Source organism: Telmatherina bonti (genome assembly GCF_933228915.1).
Source record: "Telmatherina bonti genome assembly, chromosome: 22".
Lineage (NCBI taxonomy): Eukaryota > Metazoa > Chordata > Actinopteri > Atheriniformes > Telmatherinidae > Telmatherina > Telmatherina bonti.
The window spans coordinates 33,444,866-33,467,309 of NC_136631.1; the positions used below are offsets into that span (position 1 = coordinate 33,444,866).

General features: G+C 39.5%; 1 protein-coding gene across 1 annotated transcript in view; it reads right to left on the minus strand.

The window, feature by feature from the left end:
- Nucleotides 1-17,072, minus strand: part of gfra4a (GDNF family receptor alpha 4a) — a gene marked incomplete at both ends in the record, with an annotated part of 219,200 nt that extends 202,128 nt beyond the window's left edge. The window contains one exon of the mRNA XM_079261769.1: nt 17,030-17,072. Within this exon, the coding sequence (XP_079117895.1) occupies nt 17,030-17,072 (43 nt within the window). The remainder of the gene's footprint in view (nt 1-17,029) is intronic.
- Between the last annotated feature and the right edge of the window lie 5,372 nt (nt 17,073-22,444).

A 22,444-nucleotide genomic window follows, 5' to 3' on the forward strand; every position in this document is an offset into this window, starting at 1 on the left:
ACAACATTATTCCATTTCAATATCTACCAGACTGATTATGTAATATAAATAATGAAATAATTTATAGACTTCTCGGAATAATAGCCAATAATAGCCATTTTTCTTACTAAGGAGTGGGCATCACCTCCCAGACCTCACACTATCACAAAAAATTTGACAGTGCTGGGAGTTACCAAAAAATAAGGGGCGTACTTACACTTTAATCTCTAAAACATCTACTTTGTTAACTTTTCACTTTTTTCCATTAAACTGGCTGAGTATCATCATACCATCATCAGCTAACCCTTTGAATTAAGGAACTTTCTCATCAGAACATGGGACAACCACCCAACCAGTTGAGGCACCCATCACTCTGATTTTTCCCCCTTATTTGTCGGGGCTTAACCAAATCAGGAGTGCAGGCTTCCTTGGTTCTGCTAAGCTTCTTCCTTCTTAAGGAATGAAGAAGTCCTTACCTTTAGGAGACACATCATGGAACAGTCCAAACATCTGGACTTATGTTGCTTCTGACAACACAACAGCTAAAGAAAACTTGCTGTTAATTTTATGGCTACTGGTGGACGACCCAGTAGTATTTTCTGCTGTTTGAAGCTTTGCTATTCTTTTATAAAAACACATTGCACAACACATTCAAGAGATATCAGTAAAAAAAACCAGCATATTGTATAAATGTGGTCTATCTTTTTTATGCACTTCTTTGACAGATTGTGTAGTTTGAGAACACCAAGGACTCGTAAAGTCATCCTTAAACTTTCATGATATGATGGGGTAAGGCTTTCAGAGAATCCTTGACATTTGTCCTTCAGTGATCTAGAAATGTAGTCCATCAGGATCTTTCTTTAAATCTGTTTACACAGAATGACTCTGCTTAGCACTTCAAACATTAGCTTTATATTAAATGTTCAAACCACAGAGTAATTATGAAGAAGCATAATGATTCAACTTTGCATTCAAGTGAAATGATCAGAACACTAATAAATTCTTTCTATCCATGATATATTATAAAAAATCCCCACTGAACGAACGGCTCCTGGCTAACTTAATGAAATTAATGTTGTCCTTATTTGTATTCTCAGCTTTATTTGTCTTTTTGTACTGTGCTTTCTGTGCTATTCATAATAAATAAACCCTAACTTAGCCCTGAATTGTCCTTTTCAAGGCTCCTCAGAGAAGTCAAAGGTCATGAGCATTATTTCCAGCTAGATTTGCAACACAGTTTGGAGGTTTTCGTAATGAAACAAACTCCATAGAAAACTCAACATTTCACAGTAATTTCAGTGACATGAGCAAAAAACATTTGTTTATATGAATATAATTTAAAGACCCACTCCGTAACTTTCCGACTTTTAAAACATATGTTTATGACTCATTTTGATGATGGTCCAGAATTAATTCATTTTCCTAACCACTTAATCCAATGAAGGGTCGTGGGGAAGCTGGAGCCTATCCCAGAAGCCTTTGGGCGAAGGGCAGGGTACACCCTGGCCCATCACAGGGCCACACAGAGAAAAACAACCACACACGCTCATTTCAAAGGGCAACCTAGAGTAACCAATTAACCTAACCGGAGGAAGCCGGAGTACCCTGAGAGAACCCATGCATGCATAGGAAGAACATGCAAATTCCACACAGATATTTACACACAAACCTTGCTCCAACCAAGGATTGACCCAGTGACCTTCTTGCTGTGAGGCCACAGTGCTAACCACTACGCCTCCATGCAGCCCACATCAAGTGAAGTCCCACTGCTGAAGAACCGCACAATAGAATTTTTTAAACTGGGACACTACATGTCATTCCCCTTCATGGTATGATAACGAATTGGCTGTTTTAAACACGCATTGTCGTTGATGCAGCAAAGAAGTGCAAGAAGATTAAAAGAGAGGAAGGGACAAAACAAGAGTCATCGTAAGATTGTCTTTTGCTGGCTGGAGAGAGCAAACAGGTCAGGTAGGATGCAAGATGGATGCTTAATTAAAGGGGGTGCATGACGGGAAAAATAGCAAAAGTTCTGCAGTATATTTTTAAAGACATTGTTTGTAGTGGCAGCTTCCATTTGTTCCCTTCATGTGTCTACAACATCTGGACTAATCACCTTACAGCTCATAAGATGCCTGGTAAAAGATTAGCTCTTCTTCCAAGACTTGGAGCTACCACAGGGTTTCAGCATTTCACAATCATCTGTTACACGAATAGACAGTAGACAATAGACACGGATACACAAACAGCTTAACCATGAATTACCACATATTTGTTTTCTGGTTCCTTCAGCTGAGCTACACCAAATAAGTTGCAGAGTCTCATTTGCTAATCTTTGCTACATTGTCATTAGCCTTGAGAAGGAAGACAAAATATTAAAGGAGACTTTGTCCCAATCATTTTGACTTATCTAAAAAGCCCATCAATATTTAAGCACCATAGATTAAGCTACCCTCTGTAATAAATAGCTTTAAAGTAACTAAATGTACCAAAGAAACACAAACTCATTATAATATGTGCAGAATGCCAATCACAAGACTCTGAAAGTCCCCTCTGAAATAAATGTTATAAAACTGTATGTAGATGTGCGGGATCAAAAGAACCTTGAAGGCAGGATTTATCAGCTTAGCTAAAGGAAGATGATCCACTCTGCAGCGATAAACCAGAGTTTAGCTTGGTGAAGCTTTGACCACACTGTGACAAATACTTTCTGCTGCCACAAACCATCCCATTCAGAACCCTTTTCTTCTTTTCATTGGCAAGGCTTGAGCTAGCTCTTGTCTTTAAGCATGGGACAGAGAATTCTTTGCTAGTAACACCTTAATGCATGGGCTTACCTGGAAGCCCAGGAGCCCATGGAGTTTCGGTGTCGATCATTTCTGAGACAAAATTCCCTAAAAAGTCCAATTGTTATGAAACTTGTAAGTTCTCTTGTGCAAACTTGAGACTGCTATTGATCCAAATGAATCAGTTGCCACCATGCCAAATCTCACTCCCCATGTGTCAATTAGTTCTTGTGTTACCGCTTTGGCAGAGAGACAGGTGGAAGATATCTGCCAACAGAGTGGTCCTTCCAACAGAAAATCAGCTCATGACAAACAGAACGAGGAGAAATAAATGTAAAAAGAGCCTCTGGGGGATGACTTAGACTGGTCCAAAGTATCTGCTTACCGGGCACAAATGTGACCGATAGCTTGTCAAAATAAAAGCACTGATATGTCTGCGTCTGAGGCACAAAAACAACAGAGACTATCTTTCAAAAACATATTTCAGCTGCACACTGGGTAAACATAGTCAGTGACCTTTTAGTCACTGAGCATTGCATTCTTCATGATTTGGATTTTAAGCCCATATTCACACATTTCTGTGCAAAAGAGACCAGAAGAAAGCACTTCTAAAAATAACATTGCAGGGTTTATTGACAGCACCTGTTGTGGCTTTGCAGTGTCTGAAAAGCAATGCTGAATTAGCAATTTCTGTTTACAAGCATGGCTTCACAGAGTTTATAGTTTATTCTGCTGCTCTTACGATTATTTATTTATTTAGTACTGTATTCATTATTGTTCATTATGGTCATGTTATTGATATGTCAATACAACTGAGTAAAGAAAAAACTCAGTGTATACCTGGATATTATTTTCTATAATGAGACTCATTAGTTTGGAGGACAGCATCACATACAAATGGAGGTTCCCTGCCTGTCAACAGCAATGTGAATAAACTGTGGGTTTGAAAAAGAAACTTTCTCTGTTCACCATAATAACAATCTTGTATGTGCTCGAAGTCCTGATGGATTCAGCCGACAACAAGCTAGCAAGCTGTTTAGGATGACAAAAAGTCTGACAAAATCAGGGGTGGAAAAACCAGAAAACTGTTTATATGAATTCAGCCTAAATCTGCAGATATTCCAAAATCTTTCAATGTTTGCTTCTTTCTTTGGGTTTGCAGTTTTATGGTTATGCATTTTTGGACACGTTCCAAGGGGAAAGTCTTCCCAAGATAAATGACAAGTCGTGTAAAGTACTTGTGAAACTTATTATTAAACTTTGAGAACTGGATTCTTAAAAAAATTCCTACTTCGGAAATATCAAAAGCTACACATAAGTTTAGTGTCCACAAATGTTTAACAGAGATAATTGTATAATTTGTAGTTTATTATAATAGCATTGTGTTTCAGTCCTTCAAACTACCAGCAGGTTTCTGTCTCATGTGGTTTGTGCAGACATATGTGGGAGATATGACAGCAGAATTGCACACAAGCAAATCCTTTCACTTATAAACAGCTTTAAACACCCTAAAAATGACTGAAGTGCTGTTTTCAACAAGATATATGATATGGCTGAGCGAACACAAGGTCACACAAACACAAACAGATAATGTGTAACATCTGGTATTTATATACGTTTTCATGGAAAAACTACAGATATGCTGGATGTAAGCAATTTAATTAGATGTAGAGGAATAACCTCTGAAAAAAACAAGAAAGTACACAAATATACAACTATTATTGCCAGACTTACATCTTGTATCTTTATCAAATCTGTCTTTTTTTTTTTCTGTTAGTCTGTTTTTCCATCTGCCTGGTCGATGGTGTGGAACATTTTAGACAAAAAAAAAAAGGAAAAAGAAAAGACAGCTTGGTGGCACACAGCACAGTACAGAGTTGAAACCATGTAACCATACAAACTCTTTCATTAGCCTTCATAAATGCTATCTGGCACATGTCTGCGACAGGCTGGGTGGATCGCCTGCAGCGATTTGGCACATTTCTGCACATCCCGGGCTCTTCCCCCTCCTGATGGTGTAGTCAGCCAACAGCCTGGCCTCGAACCGGATTCCTGAATCTTAATTTCTCACCACTCCTTTATATATTTCAGGACAGACTGAGCGGAACTCCATCACAGAAGCTGCAGCTCTGATTAGAAAGCAATTAGCTCCCCTGATCCCGAGGCCCCTGCAGAAGAGGCTGCGCAGTGTCATCCCATTTCGACTCCTGGAGTGTGTCGTCAGCTCAGATTCACTGAGAGTTCACAAGGAAAAAAATGTTGAATATGAACCGACCTAAATGTGATGCCTGACCTTTTTTCATTTGGTAGGAAGAAAAAAAAAAATCTAATTTAAAAGATTTCAGTTTATTACTGAACATTTTCCATTTTACAATGAAGCAAATAGAAAATTTGCTTCAAAAATAGAAAATCGCTCATGATTGGGAAAAAGCCAAAGAGAGACATTAAGCAAAAAATGAACCAAATTTCAATTAAGAGATTTGCTGCTCTGTTGGTTTTCAGGATGGCTTATATTGCAGGGATCTCCAACTCCGGTACCATCCTGCAGGTTTTAGTGTTTCCCCGCTGCAACACACCTGATCAATGGCTCATTAACAGGCAGGTGCAGAAGATGAAAAGTTCTTGGAGAACCTTTTCATTTGAATCAAGTGTGTTGTAGCAGGGAAACAGAAAAACCTGTCAGGTGGCAGCTCACAAGGAGTGGTGTTGGAGACCTCTGTTACATTGGAATGAAAGTCCATTTTATTATTGACTCATTTTCTTCAAGTGATCATTTCTATCTGCGTTTCTATCGATTCCAAAATTGTGCAAAGGCTAAAGGAAAAAAAAAAAAACATAAAAAAATACTCAAATATTACACACAAAAAAAAAATATATAAATACACATAAGGTGTTTTTTCAGACTTATTGTTATAGATTACAAAAGTGCAATGGAAACATTTTTTTCCATTTACATACATGTAGGGGTCACATGTCCATATATTTCTAGTAAAGATGACGTGGTCTGTATGGACAGAGAGCGAGACTGAAATATTTCTACAAATAATAAGAGGAAAAATAACCATCCCTGATGACAAACAACAGCAAAATGCAGAGTTTTACGAGGAATTAGGAAGTCAAATGAGGAAGAAGCGCTTTGAAAAGTCGCGGCACTGAGATAACCGCTCCAAAAATGTAAAATGTTTAGTATCCTCATCCTCCTCAAAGAAACACCTGCAAATTGTGTTCAACTTTGTTGAAATTTTAAAAATATCACTTTTATTTAGTCAAAACCTGTAAGATAATGTCTCACTGGACTAAAGTTCTGGCATCATGTCTTTGATATGTCTTTAATGCACACATTGATGCAAGCAAATCGCATGACTGATTTAACACTATGTAGCAACAAGATGCAACCTTGCAGCACTTCTACTTCATGGTAGGTTGATAGTGCAGACTTTAAACTACTTGTGTTTGTGACAACACATAAAGTTCTAATTATATTACTGTACGCTTTTTTGTGTATATTTGGTTTGGTACAGGAAATAACTGAGTAAACTGTTGGCAAGCAAGCAAATAAATATATAATTCAATTCAATTCAACTTTATTTATATAGCGTCAAATCACAGCAATACCATCTCAAGATGCTTTACAGACAGAAAAAAACATAGTAAAAGCCAATTCATAACAGCCTATATAAGGAAACCAACAGATTGAGTTGAGTCCAACTCAATCTCCCATCCTAAAGAAGCACACTGGCGACAGTGGGAAGGAAAAAACTCCCTATTAACAGGAAGGAAACCTCCTGTTAATCAAACAGCGAGTGTCCCAAGTGTGAATTGTCTTTAATGAAATTTTTGTGCTTTTTTAAGCCAATAGGAACTGTGTGGTTGTTCGAACTCTGGAGCGGCACCAGCTCTGCCTGCTCTTGTCTCTGTGGGGTCTAGTCCAGATGAACAGGTATGTCAGGTTTTCGTATATTCTCCCAGGATGGAAGTAGTGTTTGGCTTATCCCCACTGCTCCTAAAATCTACAATCATCTCTTCAATCTGGATCTAATCAAGAGACAACTGAGACTAACAATGCTAAAGATTCTTCTTGAATTACAACATTTTAATACTGCTCACCGTCAATTTAGCTGTCAATAAATGTTGTTGGTCTTGGCCGCCTCTCATTACATACTTAACTAAAAGTTGCTTTTTAAAATAAAATACACAATATATTATGTCATAATCCATTTCTACCATATGTCTTCCAGTATCAGAAAAGAAATCGCTGCTTTCTTTGTGACTCACAGACAGACATGTTACACCATTTAAAGCTGCCTTCGTCAAGACTTCACACCATTTCTAAGCAAGTTCTGAGTCCATATGGTGTTCAGGCTGAAAATCTGATAAATGAAGAAGGGCGTGCTCGGTTACTCAGACTGGCGCTGAGGCAGCATGTGATTAATGCGCAGGATTGTACAAGTGGATATTATAGCCTCGTGACTATCAAAGTTTTTTTTTTTCTTGGCCTTGTCTTTGGAAAGTGTGATTATCACCTTCAGAACAGCTCTCAACAACATGTTCGGCAGAATAAGAATCTTTATTGTGCAGGACTGAATAATGGCTTGCGCCAATCATAACACTACACCGTTTCTTATACTTACAGATTCACTGGCAGACCCTCTCACAGCCCTAAGTACTGAGAACACTCGATGAAGGACCTTGAATCCTCGCAGGCTCGTTTCATTACTCGTTCTCTCTCTCTCTCTCTCTGCCAAGTCAACTCAATGCTACCTTTTTCACCACTCACTAAACTTTTTCTTGTGATTAATTGCTTTCTCACAATCAGCTTGGACCGCTTTACAGCCTTTTGATTACGAAATTAAACATGTCACGATGGAATGCACTGGCAGTAAATGCCACATCCTTTTAGCGTGGCGAGGGCAGGGTAATTGTCTCTGTGGCATAATCGTCCCTCAACAAAAGCCAGTGGAAATGACAGGGTTTTAACATAATAAGGAGCACTGTCATTTTAGTTTCACCGCGCAAAATCCTCCCTGCCAGCGTTAGTGCTGCAGTTTGCTTCACTCTGTTTATCTCCATCTTCGATTCTCCTTCTTTTCTTCAGCACCGATGGCCTGTAATTACATCCATCTGCTCTTTTACATACAGTGTTCCTCTTCCTGGTGGAGAGAGCAGAATGCGGTGAGAAGAACAACAAATGCCAGTGAAATAACAATGAAACCCACCCTTAGCTATCTGGCTTTATAGTTCGTCTGTCGATGGGTCACAATGACAGATGAAGGACAACTGTTTTTTTAAGCTCCTTTTTCTCTTCTTTTTCTCAAAGCTGTTAAAAGACATCAATAAACTGAAAAGATAGATTGAAGGAGACAAATAATGTCAGGAAAAGTGAGAACAGGAGCTGCAGATCAGTGACAGAAATCAGTTTATTGTCTCTTCAGGGAGGTGAAGCAACAAATCTTCTACATAAACAATAATCAGACGTCTTAGTGGATTCTGAGGGGCAAACGCAGTAGATTTAAGGCAAAAAAAAATGTAGTCAAACACAACAGGGATCCAAAAAAGCAATTCAGTTAGTGTGAGGCGCTCTACAAAGGATACGCCTCATCCGATGCCAGAAGCCTAAGATACCTCCAACCACACAGAAAAAACAAATCCCATCTCTGGCTGTCAGACGCAGCTTATTCACATTCTTCCTCTTCCTGCTATGTTTGCTCCAGTAATTCACTGACAACACCCTCTCGCTTCTTCCCTGTCAGAGGAACTTAAAGCCACAGAGGAGCACCTGCTATAAGGAAAATCAGGTAACTTTGCAAAGCTGCATCAGCCAAGAGAGCCTGCTGTTAAAGGGCTCCGAGTATGAATTAAACATTTTGGGGCTTTTTTTTTTTGTTAGAATAAATGCATAAAGGGCACTCTTGCAAAACCTCATAATATTCTCTGTCAGAATTCAAGGTTAGCAAACATGTGAGGAGAAATTATTTATTCATTCTCATACAAAACATCATGATTAGGCTAAATAACTGCTGACAGTAACAGAAGGCGCTGGTTCAGTTGCACTGAAGGCCATTCTGTGTATGTGAGTGTGTGTGAAGCTGAATGTGGGTTAACTTAGCTGAGACTGTGTGTGAGTTGGTAATTAGGAAGCTATTTGTGTGGAATAAAATATTCATCTTATGGTCCGCATAATGTCTTTCACTCTTCCTCTGGAGAGTCATAGTTGTGTCGTGAAACTCTCAAAAAAGGCAAAACTATGTTCATTCTTTACATTTCCTCTTCATTGACGTTGCTTTGGTTGATGACTTTTCATTAACAGCAAACTGAATGGAAGGATTGATTGCAGTGACAGAGATCAAGCTGCATAAAAAAGTTGATCATTTTCCAGCAGGCAGCCATTTTCCTTTTCCTCTTACCGTTAACAGCTGGTTGGCTCAAAAGTATCTCTGGTCACTATTTCACCTACTAGCCCACCATTTCCCTCAACAGTGAACAAACCTGAGCTACAAGCAAAAAGAATATTGGATTTCCATTCATCATAATGCCAGAAATACAACTGCAATAGCCAAGTTCTGTGGACTCTCTCCATCAGCGCGAGCACGAGGAAATTATCTGCACCTAGTGCATCTATTCTACACTTTTCTGAACACACATCCCATCTCCCCTCATTGTTTCTTGGAGACCAATTAGGCAAAAGTTAAAGCAGCAGATGCAGGGTCCGCATACAGCCCCGGGTTGGGATAATTCTGTTCTCGGCTCCTGAGATGCAGCACCGTGCCTGTCTGAGCTTGGCTGATGCTCCAAACTCCTCTTTGAATCAGCGAATGGAAGCTGAGGATTTAGGTTAGCTGATTTGTTACCATTAGCTGGTTCATATTTGCCAACTGTAGCGTCTGCATGGCCCATTTATCACACATTTTTTTAACCAGTTTAGTGTTTCTAGTTTGTTTTTTCATTTTAGCTTTTAGTTAAAAGAAAGGACAGAAAATCAAGCATTGTACCGTTAGCTTCGAGTCCAGGAAATCATCTTAAAGAAACTTTCAATAAGAAGTATTAGAAATAAACTGTGTTAAAATGAGCTGCTCCATAGATTTTAGTTGCTTGTGCCACTAGAAGTGCTCTGACCCATAGGGGGTACTCTATGGACAAAGAACTTCTCAGAATACCTGTGTGAGTCCTCTGGGTTTTCACTTCGGATCTATGGATAGTGCAAATTGTGCAGATGATATCAGATAAGGTTGTGTAAACAAACAAAACTCAGCATTTTGGGCTTTGGTTGTCTGACTTTGTATGAGGCACTTTTTGGTCACTGTGTCCGCCATGATGCCCGTGGATGTTTGCATGAGAGTAAGATTGAGAGGGAACACGGCTGCTTTTAACAGACTTTTGGCACCGTCGCACCACTTAACATCTTACACCCTGCGTCTTTTCTGAGCTCTCTCCAACCAGTAAAAGTCATTCCGATTTTGACTTTAAAATGGCCAACATGTTGATATCCATTTTCTAGTGTGTGCCACAGTGCCATAAAGCAAAGCACAATGAATATGGTTTTTCCTAACCCTAACCCAGAAACTTAAAGTAATATTGTTTCAAAGTTAAAGTTTTGTTTTTGTATCTGACAGTTCGTGATGATTTATGTTTGCCAATGCACTCACTGACTGGCTGGTTATCAGAGCAAGAACATTGTTTTTAGCCTATGTTTATGTTTAACCAGCAGGTAAACACTGGAAAATTATTTTTTCCAACAATCTTTTTAAATTCTGTCATTTAACTTTTAACTCTTTCAACTTGGTGCTTTTTTCTGATTTTTGTTTCACTTTCTATGTGCAAAATTCTGCCCATTTGTGTGTCGGTTCTTCCTCCCACCATACAAAGATCTGCATGCTCAGTTAGGCAAACAGGTATGTCTTGTTAATGAGACTGTGTGTGTATAAATAAAGGTTTTTTTAAAAATGCCATCTGCTTCCACTCTGTTTATTTGACAGCAGAGAAAAGCAACAAAAGCACAATCAACTGTTACAACTGTAATCTACAATTTTACTATAGGTTACAATTAAATAGATAAATAAGCCATACTAAATGCTGTTTTAATGTCTGATTCATGTGGATATTCATCTTTAGCCCATAAACTTGTAGTTATTAGATTTGAACAGGTAATAGAGCTGTGCAGCAGCCTGAAGACGCATTGAACCACAAGTCTTAATAAGCCACATGGTCACACTTTCAGACTCATTTCATTGACAACAAAAAACTGAAAAATATTAGACTGACAGGAGCTTTGTTGGGTATTTATACACAATTCATTTGAGAAAAGCCTTAAGAAAGAGACTAACAGATTAAAATTGAACCCTGATTCCCAAAATACCCAAATACCAAACAGAGGATGCCTGTCAGGCGTTATGTTAGCAGAATGATTTCATTTCATTTCATGCCATTCACACATCCTGATGAAAGCTAATCCCAAAGCAGTAATCACTTTTACAAAAGACATTTCTGGTATACATGATAATTCCCTTTCAGTTCAATCTCATATATAAAAATATCGCTGTTAAGTAACTGCATCGGTGTTTATTTATAGGTTTCCAGGGAGAGATCGAGAACACCTTGAAAATGTAAAGATGATGTAACAGTCATTATTTCACTGTGCGATACTTAGTGTTGATCAACATGTTTCTATGCAGTTGGTTACAGTTCTTAGAAACCAATCAAACAAAAAATTTTTAAAAATTGAAATCGTTACACCTTTAAAAAAGACCTTTAAAAAAAACAGACTTTATGAAGAAAGTTGTGACTGTTGCAACTTAAATTATGCTTTTTTGATTATTAGCAGAAAAATGTTTAGGTAATTCTAATCAGAAAGTCGCTCTGCGATGGACTGGCGAGCTGTCCAGGGTGTACCCTCCCTTTCGCCCAAAGCCAGCTGGGATAGGCTCCAGCTTCCCTGCAACCCTGATTTGGAAAATGAATGAATGAATAATCAGAAAGTCTAGTAATTTACATTTCTTAGTAAATCTCCACCATCCCAACTGCGTAAGTATTTAATAATGAACAGAGATCTCTATCAGGGGAGACACACATTTGTGTCTGTACGCGAAATAAAGTCTTAATTCACCAAAATCCAATAAAGCTACAAGATCAAAGGGAGATATCCTAAATTGCAGTGTGTTTTCACAACTACATCTTCTCCTAATTCAGTACAGATGCCGAAGGAGAACTTTATTTTCCATCGTCTGTCTTGGAACTGAAGCAAAAATCCCAACAGAAACAATGATTTACATCTCTGAGTGTTACAGTAAAAGGGACATCCTGCAGACATGAGGATTTGCTTCGTTCTGCAGACAAAATGAATCTGGAAACCACATATGATAGGAAGTATTGGAGAGCTGTTTTGTACAGTGTATTCATTTGGACAGTAATGAATAATTACCTTAATGATCGGCAGTAATCAGCAGTCAGTTTGCTCTCAGTGCTGCAGTCTAAATACTATAATTGTTTTTTTTTTGCGTGACTCGGCTCTGGAGTCTCTTCAATATAAAATCATGAGAAGTGTTACATTGCAGCTCTACTGACACCATCCTTCATCAAATATTTATCATGTAACCAACCAGTTTGTTAGCTGAGTCTCTAAATGGAGACTATTTAGTAACATTTTACAATTTTAAACTAAAAATATCCGTCATTATAACCATTGTGGATATTTTCACTGATATTGTTGACAGTTTATTGGCTACTTGTTAAAACGGCCGACATAAAGACCTTTATATAGTAACAGTTTCTGTCTGCACTTGTATCAGTCACTTTCACTACTGGACCCCCAGTCTAAGGTGATATAATCCATCACATCACCACCTCACACCAGTAGTCATGGAGCCAGTTACCTTCAGCTGTTTATGGACAACACACACATGCCATCCATTATCATTTCTAAGCATTAATATTTCTGCCAGTCACACTCCAACTCTGCTGTAAAAACTCTCTGACACGTTATGAAACACTAATGGGTTGTGGTGAAAAAGGAATTATTTAGTTCAAGGTTTGCAAACAAAGATACCGCCCATGGTTCAGCTGCATGCAGAACCACCTTTCGCTGCAATAAGATGGAGGTAATCGTTTTCTGTGATGTTTTCAGTCTCACATTGACCTGGAGGAATATTGACCCACTCTTCTCTCTAGCGTTGCTTCAGTTCATTGAGGTCTTGTTTATGTAACCCTCTCTCTCGGCACCACCACAGGCTTTAGATCAGGTTGAGGTTTGGACTTTAACTAGATCACTGCAAAACTTTGATTCTTTTCTTTTTGGGTCGCTTCAGCTAAGCTAAGCTTTAGCTGTCAGATGGACTCAAACTTAACGGTGCCTTCCAGTTGTACTCTAAACAAGGACTTTTTTTATCTTATCTTCCTAAACAGCGAACTCACAATTAACAGAGATTCCGGATTTCAAGACCATTGTTGACTTTATTAAAAACTTTAATAACATATTTTGTCTTTCAGTTTTCTAATTAGGCAGCAAAAAGTTGTCATTAATAATTACGTTGTTACAACGGGCTTGTTCATAAAAATTGGTATATCAATCACAATCACCAAAACTGCTGGCGTTCACATGTTTTTACATTGGGTTTGTGTCTTTATTCTTTTATAAGAAATTCAAAGGCGCTCACAAATCCGTTAAATGTCTTCTGAGATGGTGCAACAACCTGGTAACATCACCAACTCTCAACGTTCAAAGGTTTAAAGTACTTTTAGTATCAGAATAGGGGTGTGTAGAATCTGGCAATATGATATGTTTCATAATAAAGAAGTAACAATGTGATATAATGTGATATATCACAATATATTGGGACAAATCGCAATACTTTACTACTGATTATTTATTAGTAAGGAAGAACAAAGCTGTTACATGCTTGACATCAACTTACTGAATACAGTTTGCCACAGAACATAGAAAAGAATTTACTCTTGACAGGAGTAATGGAGAAAATAAAATCTACATTTTTAGTAAAGATTTGAAATAGTTTTATAAAATATATCAGTTTTCATTTTCAAAGTATTTACCAGAAAAAGTTTGCTTGGTACAAAATTTTACGGATATTGTTTTAACATATACATCTTTATGTATAAAAATGAAAGTTTTAGGAATCTTAAAGTAAACTTGAGCAAAAAAAAACAAAACAAAACAAAACAAAAAAAAAAAAACAAGTAAAATTTAAGTGCAACACAAAAACAAAACACTGTTGTTATTGTTTGCATATAGAGCTAACTCTTCACAATAACTAATACACTGCTTTTAAATATGGATATAATATCATCACACAAAATATTGTAATATTTCAGTACATAAATAAACTCTAACACCCGTAATGCAGAAGAGATCTTGGTCGACTCAGTAGCTGCGTTTCCATTACATTATTTTACAAAATAAAAGCGTTATTTGTAAGTTTTGACAAACAACAATCACAATTTGCGGGTCTTTCACTGACCGGTGCTTGGTGCATTAGCCTCAAGTCTCATAAAATCTCGTCCGTCTCACAAGATCTTACGAGAATTGCGGCTCATGCAAGGTGGACATGTAGCGTTATTTTGGGGTTTTCTAGTAGCTGCGGAGAGTTTGCTACCGTTTTTGTAGCTTTTCTCCCTCGATTTATTTTCTAAACTTTGAAAATCTGCTGTTTGTTCAACGCTGTGCCATCTTTACCGGAAATGAATCCCTGACGTCACATCCAAAGACACATAAATGCAAAAAAAAAAAAAAAATTCTATTCCACTTTTGTGATATGTTTTTATATCAAAACGTCTGGAAAAAAAAAAAATACAACAACACCTTTTTACAGTATAAAAACTTTTTATTGACATTTGAGACTTTTTTCAAAATGTTTCGATTAGCGTTTTGTTTTATTGTGATATTTAGTTTTTGCGCAATTCTAGATGTAATGGAAACACACGTAGGGACAGCAAGGTGTCCAAGCTCCGTGGTTACAAAGCAAGCCCAGATCGCCATCCCTCCACCACCGTGCTTGACAGATGATTTGCGCTTATTTAACTGATATTCTGTGCTCGGTGATAAACAGGATATTTTTACAGACATCTTATTTATCACAACATGGAAAACATAATGCATGTTTCCATGTTCTTTCAAAAGAATCTTTCTTTCTGCAAATTCCTTCCAGGCCAGATTTTTAACATTTAACATGCTACATGAGTTCTGCAGAGTCAACATGGCGCCCTTTGCTCTGACTTGACAGGATTTGGACCAGATGTTTTTTTAATCTTTTTGCCTTGATATGTAAAAGTTCAGTATTTAAAAAAGGGTGCACTTCATTTCACATGGCTGTAGGGTTTTTTTTCACTAAGAGAAGAGAAACATGCAAATAAACCTGATCAGCTAATTACAATAATGACTACAAACTGTTCACAGCCACGCACGCAGATAATCACTGAAGCATCACATGACTGGGCAGTAAAGATGTTAAATGTGAACAATACATATGCATGGTTTCCCTCCATTTTTTAAAAAAATTTTTATTGTGCAAGTTTAGCCTCACGAGTTAATGATATGCAATAGTGCAGCAAGCTAATCTCACATTCATCAACTTCATACAACACGCTTCATCAGAGAGCGACGATCATTAGATTGGATGGAAATTATCGCCGCCCCAGACACCACAGGCAGTACTTAAAGCTTGGTTAATCCAGGCGTGTTGTAAAGTTGCATGTCTTTATATGCTGGGAGCAGAAAGCTGCTTATAGAACACACAGACTGAAAGCCTCAGCCCAAACCTGCACAATCAAACAGACCACCTTTGTCTCGTCCTTTTCCAACATCTAGGCAAAGGTTTCCTGCTTTGCTTTGATCTTTTCTCCACCTCCAGTGTGCCTACCTCTGCAGGCGCTTGATGGACGGGATCATGAGTCCCTGCCAGGGAAACTCTGACACATCTCTTTGACAAGGTGAGAATATCAGCGGAGGAAAGACAAGCAATGACTGCCTCCCCCTCCCGACGCATCCAGCTTCCACTTATCCACCCCGCTCATATCTTGAGTGACAGCACGGCACGGTGACACATGTTTTACATATGATGTGAAAAGTGAGGCAAGACAGGGTTGGGGGGGGGTGGGGGGGGGGGGGGGGGGGGTGGTAGTAGAACATCTTGTAAAGGAACCCCAGGATTTTAATGCACCCCCATCTTGCAGGGCTGCAAGCTGGGGGTGCATTAAAATACCCCACACACACGCACACACACACACACACACACACACACACACACACCCTCCGGAGTGGCTGAAATCACAGCTGCAGCAAAAGGAAATGGAGCCTGAGATGTGGAGCTCTCATCATTTAGGCTATAAATCTTTGGAATACAAATCCCCTCCTGCCTGCACGTCCTGTTTCCAGCCTGCGGTGCTCTGCAGGGAAGTTTGTTTCTTCTTGGATAATATTGCAGTAAAATCAAGAAAAAAAATAAAAATAAAAATAAAAAAATAAAAAAGAAATCACAGATGAATTTGACAAGTTGAAAACAGAACTGACATTGAACATGACTTGCCCCACTTGGCAGAATGAGGCATGCAGGATCTGTAATGAGATTGCAGTGTGTGTGTGTGTGTGTGTGTGTGTGTGTGCGTGTGTGTGTGTGTGTGTGTGTGTGTGTGTGTGTGTGTGCAGTGCTGGCGGTCACTGCTGATGAACTCACTGTTTGATTTGATCGCACACACCACTTTGATTCCTGTCTTATTAAACCACTTTTACACAAACAACACGCACGCGCTCGACCCTCGCGTGCAAACACGCGCGCGCGCACGAAACAAGACTGGCTTTTCCGATGCGCGCCGCCCAGCCGCCACAATTTACCTGCAGAGGCAGGTGCAGACGCGCGTGCACACGCGCGCACTACAACACAGACACGCTGGTTCCAACTGTCAATGTTTTTTTTTTCCCCAACACATTTTTTTTTTAGATATTTACTCCCTTTTTTCATGAATCCGTCCGTGAACAGACGTGCGTGATTCACACACATATACACACACACACACACACCAGTTAACATTAGTAAGCCTTCTTCTCTTTATTTCCGACTGGTCTGAGTCTTCCATCTCTGGTTTCTGCTGCATCCGCAGCAAATCCCGTTTCAACTTTACGCTCACAAACCAAACCAGTGCTCCCAGTAAGCACGACTCTAGGCTGAAAACAGGTCACACACCTTCCGCAGCGACCATTCCCATCACATCACTTCCATTCTGTGCAAGTTGACTGTTTGCATTTCAAGTGTGGATCAACTTACCGACGAGCGCGAGCTGCAAGAAGTACAGTCCGAGGAAGTCCATGATGGCGCGCGACGTTAAATCATGTGGACGCAATCCTGGGGCGACTGCTGATGCGTGGGGATAATAATAATAATAATAATAATAATAAAAAGACCCTCTGTTGTAATTGGCACCGAGATTGAGAGGAAAAGGAGTCGCAGCTGTTTCTCATGTGATGACTGGCCACTCAGGATCACGCCGGAATCCACAGCACTGCGTGGAAAGCATCCGCGGAGCGCAGCATCCTTTTTTACCACTCAAACTTTTTAGTCGTTGGAGGAGGAGGGGGTGGGGGGAAACGGGTCACAGCTCCGAGATAATGTCACGCCAAGCCAAAAAGGCAGACAGTTGGTTCCTCACGCGGATCGAGCCGTGCGCGTGTTGGGCATCCCAGCGCGCCTCATCCGTCCCGAGCTGCTGTCTCCTCTCCTGTCCGCCTCCACCTGCGCGCCGCCTGGAAACTGCGGAGGAATCACGGGCGCGTCGATTTGCACTCTCTCAGTCCTTGTGATCTCCTGCTCCCACGGCGGGCCGGCCGGAGCTGCCCATCCCAGCTCGTTTGGGGGGAAAAAATCCAATCTTGGCCAAAGTTGAAATAGGACAAGTTAAATCAATAGCCTATTTCATCCCGCCATGAAATGGAAATAACAAACCTGAGTATAATGGTGCATATGGGCTGGTGGATATCCACAGTTCTCTATAAGTAGGTTATACACCCCCTCCCCAAAAAAAGATAAACTACCTCAGTCAGTCATGAATTTGGAGGCAGTTGAAACGATCTTTCAGCAGAAGCAGGCAGTAAAAACAGAGGCAGACTCACGGTGTCCTGCCTGTTAATGGTAAAAGTAAAGAGACCATCATCTTGCAGTCAGCAGGGGCTTTTTGAAGCAGCCTGCTGTCTAATGTGCTCATCTTCCAGAACACCACCAAGAATAATCTATTTTAATCTGCGTTTTCAGGACAGCAGGCATGATTGACACTGAGGTCGGTCTCTACTCTGATTATTTTGAGAAATAACCTACTTTTTTTCATTAAGAAGTTGAACTATTTGCCCAGAATATTTAGTCAAAACTGCACTTAAAAACTGGTCTGAATTATTTTCACAAGTGGTTTGACTTTCATAGTTGAGGAATGAATGTTTGAGCAGCTGCTCTGTTGGGAGTTGTTTCGCCTCCTTCAGCTAATTCTTGGAAATTTTACCACACCTCAGGGGCAATTTATTCAGAAGCATATTCATGCAGTTTTTATGCAAAACAAAAAGAAAAGGAAAAAATGTTTTTAGATTACAGGAAAGGTCTTCATTTTCCAAAGGAGACAAAGCTTCCACACCTCAGACACAACAAACATTGACTTTCTTCCTGGAAGAGTGGGCACAACAGAACTCTGAGGCTTAGCTTGCACTGAGGCGGTGGGAAAAATGCAGCAGGCAGTGCGATGTATGTAGAATTTGTTGGCCAAAGACAATTTTATGTGTTGTTCACAGACTGCAGTTTTACTTGCTGGTTTCCCATTTTGTCTGATGCATTTCCAAAGTTTCCTCTTTAGCCTGAAGATTCATTACTTTCCTGAGCTTCTAAATTATGTACAATAGCAGCTCCACAAGCCGGAATAAACTTTAAAGATGGAAATATCTGTTAAATCCATTGTTCCTGGCTGTAAATATCATTTAATGCTCTAAAATTGTATTATTTAGAGGCATAATAATCCCTTATTGTTCATGAACGCAGTTTGAATAAAAGCAAGTTTATTTGTAAAGCGCACTGGATGAACACGACAATTCAAAGTGCTTTACTAAACATGAAGCATTGCAGCACACACTCAAAAATAGAGGTACCAGCTTGTACCTAAAAAGGTACGAATGCTTGTCGCTGGGGGTGTACTCTTTTGAGAGACATTTCTGTACCCTTCAGTTCTGGTCTATTTTTGTACCTTATCAAGTTCAACCTCACCTTATCAAGTTATGTTTTTTTATGTTTCCACAGGATTAGGCCTGGTCCATTCCACTTAGCAATATTATCTTATCTTTAATCTAGAAATAATCTTCAAAAACTCAAAATACTGACCAGCCATACACTTAGTTTGCAGCATCTGACCTTCATTGTCTGGTGTAGTAAATGACTGTTAAGTAGTTCTACTGTCATCACTCAACTCTGCTCTAGTTTGTAACATTACAGCCATTAACTTTACATTTTTCAATGCTGCAGGTACCCTTATGGTCGAAATGGTACAAATTTGTACTTTATGTCACTTTGAACCCTTTTTCGTACTCTGAAGGTGCTTCTGGTCTCTTAAAGACCAGTATTGTACTTTTGAGAGAACATTTCTTTAAAATGTACCTATAGGTACAGAAATGTCCTGATCTTGTACCTCTGTTTTTGAGAGTGCAGAGTGCTGGAAGCTTTAAAAACAACCTGTAAAAAAATCAAATAAAACAAGAGTAACGTAGATGAAATGCATGAAAATAAAAAGTTCCAGTGTGAGAAATGAGCAGTTGTTTCGATAGAAAGCAGCAAATAAGTTTTTAGCTTTGATGTAAAAGCACTGATCTGTAACCCGGATTTGACTCAGCAGGACAGAAAATGAAGGAAATGACTGAAACGGCTGAGAGCTTCATCAGACCTGCAGGTTTCTGGGAGTTTGTTCCGCAAGCGAGGAGCATAAAAACTGATCGCCGCCTCCATGTTTAGGTCTGACTCTGGGAACCAAGCAGGAACCTCCGGTTGTTAAAAGTGAAGCCTATGCGGAAGTGCATAAAACTGCAGTTCCCCCTTCATCCACTAGGGGCTGCAAAACAGAACGAATCCCCATAGACTCCCATGTTAAAAAGACCAACTTCACAGCAGAAATAAACATGTCTGGATCAAAAATTCATTTTAGGTTTAACAGGTCAGGTTTACCTTCATGACAACTGTGGGGGAGTAAATTTTTTTCTAACTCGCCCATTTAAAAGTAATTTAATCTCGAAGTTCGGCATATTTAGGGGCGTGTCCTTTTGATTGATAGGTACCCGATCTCCTGCTCCAAGTCAGAAGAACGTAGAACAACCGCAGTTTTTAGCCAGTTAACAACGTGATTTAGCTTTAGCTCGCTTACCTCTGTTAGCTGGTTAGCTCCTGTTAGCTCCAGGTTAGCTCAGTTAGCTTTTAGCTACAGAAAGCTCGGAGTTCGCTCGATGTCAATCATCCACCATGACGCTCACAGCCCCCCTCTCAGCTCCACCTCTTTGCCCATATATGTATTTTCCGGGCGAGATGACACACATGCCCCTGCCAAGATGGCGATGGTAGGAACCGCCCACCAAGCTTCAATTCAGCTCTTCAGAAACCTACAGGTGATGTCACGGAGGCTCCGCCCATCTCTATATACAGTCTATGCTGGGAACAGAAAGTACACCTGACCCAGATGACGAGGGATCTGGTTGGTTCACAACAGACCAGAAGATCCTGAAAACTATCCAGTGCTTTATACACTTACAGGGTTTTATTGTCATGTTTGACTGACAGAAAGACCTTTATAATCCCCTTCCTTGGTCTTGGTGATGACTCGTGCAGCAACATTCTGGACCTGTAAGGAGAGCGTCGCAGTAGTGCAGTTCGTAGTAGTCTAGCAAGGGAGGAGGTATGCAGCTTAAACAGGCCACCCATGTTAGATGGGGATGTTAGATATGTAGCATGAACATCTGAGGCAAATCACACGGGATGCAGCACAGCAGCTCCAGTCATCTGCCTGAAGTTGGCAGATGTTGCGTTATTAAACAGGCAACAGAGTGTGTGTGTATGTCCACGTTAGATTTATGAGTTCCTTTAAGGTACACAGGAATATTATTCCCTTAAACATGTAATATGAAAATATTTTTAGTTGTACAGGAACTACAGCTTGAATGCTGCATGTTCAGACAGTTATTACAACTGAATCAGATCCCAAACCGCCCTGTTCTGTCTTTATTTAACAGAGTTTGCTTCAGTTAAGGCTAAATACATGGTCAAGTTTTATCTAAATCCTGCTGGGACATCAGTCTTTTTTATCCTCGATATGTTCTTTAAAGTGATTAAAAGCGACTTCATAACTGTCTGGTGATGCTGAAATGCAGGTATGAGTGCAGGACTCTGAGATGGTCTGGCTGCAGCGTGACAACAGTTGCTGTGCAGCTTCCACTCAGGCTACCTCCACTTCCACGCAGGAGAAAACAAACTTTCCCACATCCACTCCTCCCCCACCCAACGCCACCGGGAAGGCGATTAGATTAAGAAGAAGCATGTAGCCATGTAGTTATTATAAAAACATGAACATAACATTCATCTCAAGATTATAAGTCTTTCTATTAAAAGTACACACGCAATGGGCGTATCATAGGTGTTTATTAATATTGTTCATATTAAACTCAGCAGACTGTGCCAAAGCATTCACAGGGGTATTATTAACTGGAAAGGATGTTGTTTTTATGAAAAGGTCATGAGATTGTGTGATTGTTTAATGAGTGTGCTTTGTGGTATTTAATGGGGTAGGTATTTATAGCGCGATCCACACAGTTGTTATGATGCGCTGTTGGACGATTTCGTTGTGCATTTTATTCAGAAAAAAATCTTTGATGCATTTCCCCAATGCATGGCGCTGTGAATGGTGTGTGAATGGTGCTGGATCTGCCCCCACAGGGGAGCTCTGCAGATTTTTGGCTTCATAGCTGGTTTTCAAATTTTTTTTATCTTGACCTGATTGTTGACTTTTAACCTTTTTTCTTCAGCTCCATAAACTGTAATTTCAGTTTTGTTGTTGTTTAACTGAAGGAAGTTCTGGCACATCCAATATTGATCAATGCGTTTGATTAGAGTTGTACGATCTTGTACGATGGTTTGATAGATTCATTCATCATTCATCAAAAAATTGATTTAAATAATTTGAAAGAAAAAACTATGTGATATGTTACTCTCAGTATAATTCAACAGGTTTATGAAGTAAAAATGCAGGAAAATGCAGGATTGATGTTTAAATGTTTTGGTTTTAGATTTTCATCACAAAAGTTTTTTTTTTCCACATATATTCCTCCGGTTTGGCAGCAAGAAAACATGGTGAAAAACACACAATGTTCTTACAAAAGGCAGATTTAACAGATAGGAAAACAAACAAGTGTTGCAGATTTGTGATGGTTGTACAGATATGCATCAAGTTGAAACTTCCTCAGATCCCTGATCTTAAAAAGACAGAACAGTAATTTTGGTTTCAAACAATATTACATGAGTATGGCAACTTAAACTGTGTTCTATTGACTTGTATTGGTGGCACAATGGCACAGTGTCTTCCTGGAGCCGTTGGTGCTTGCAGAATCCTGGGGCTGAGAAACTGTGCTTCCCAACTTTCTTTGTTTTTCCAGTGTGGAGCTTTGTTTGGTACTTACT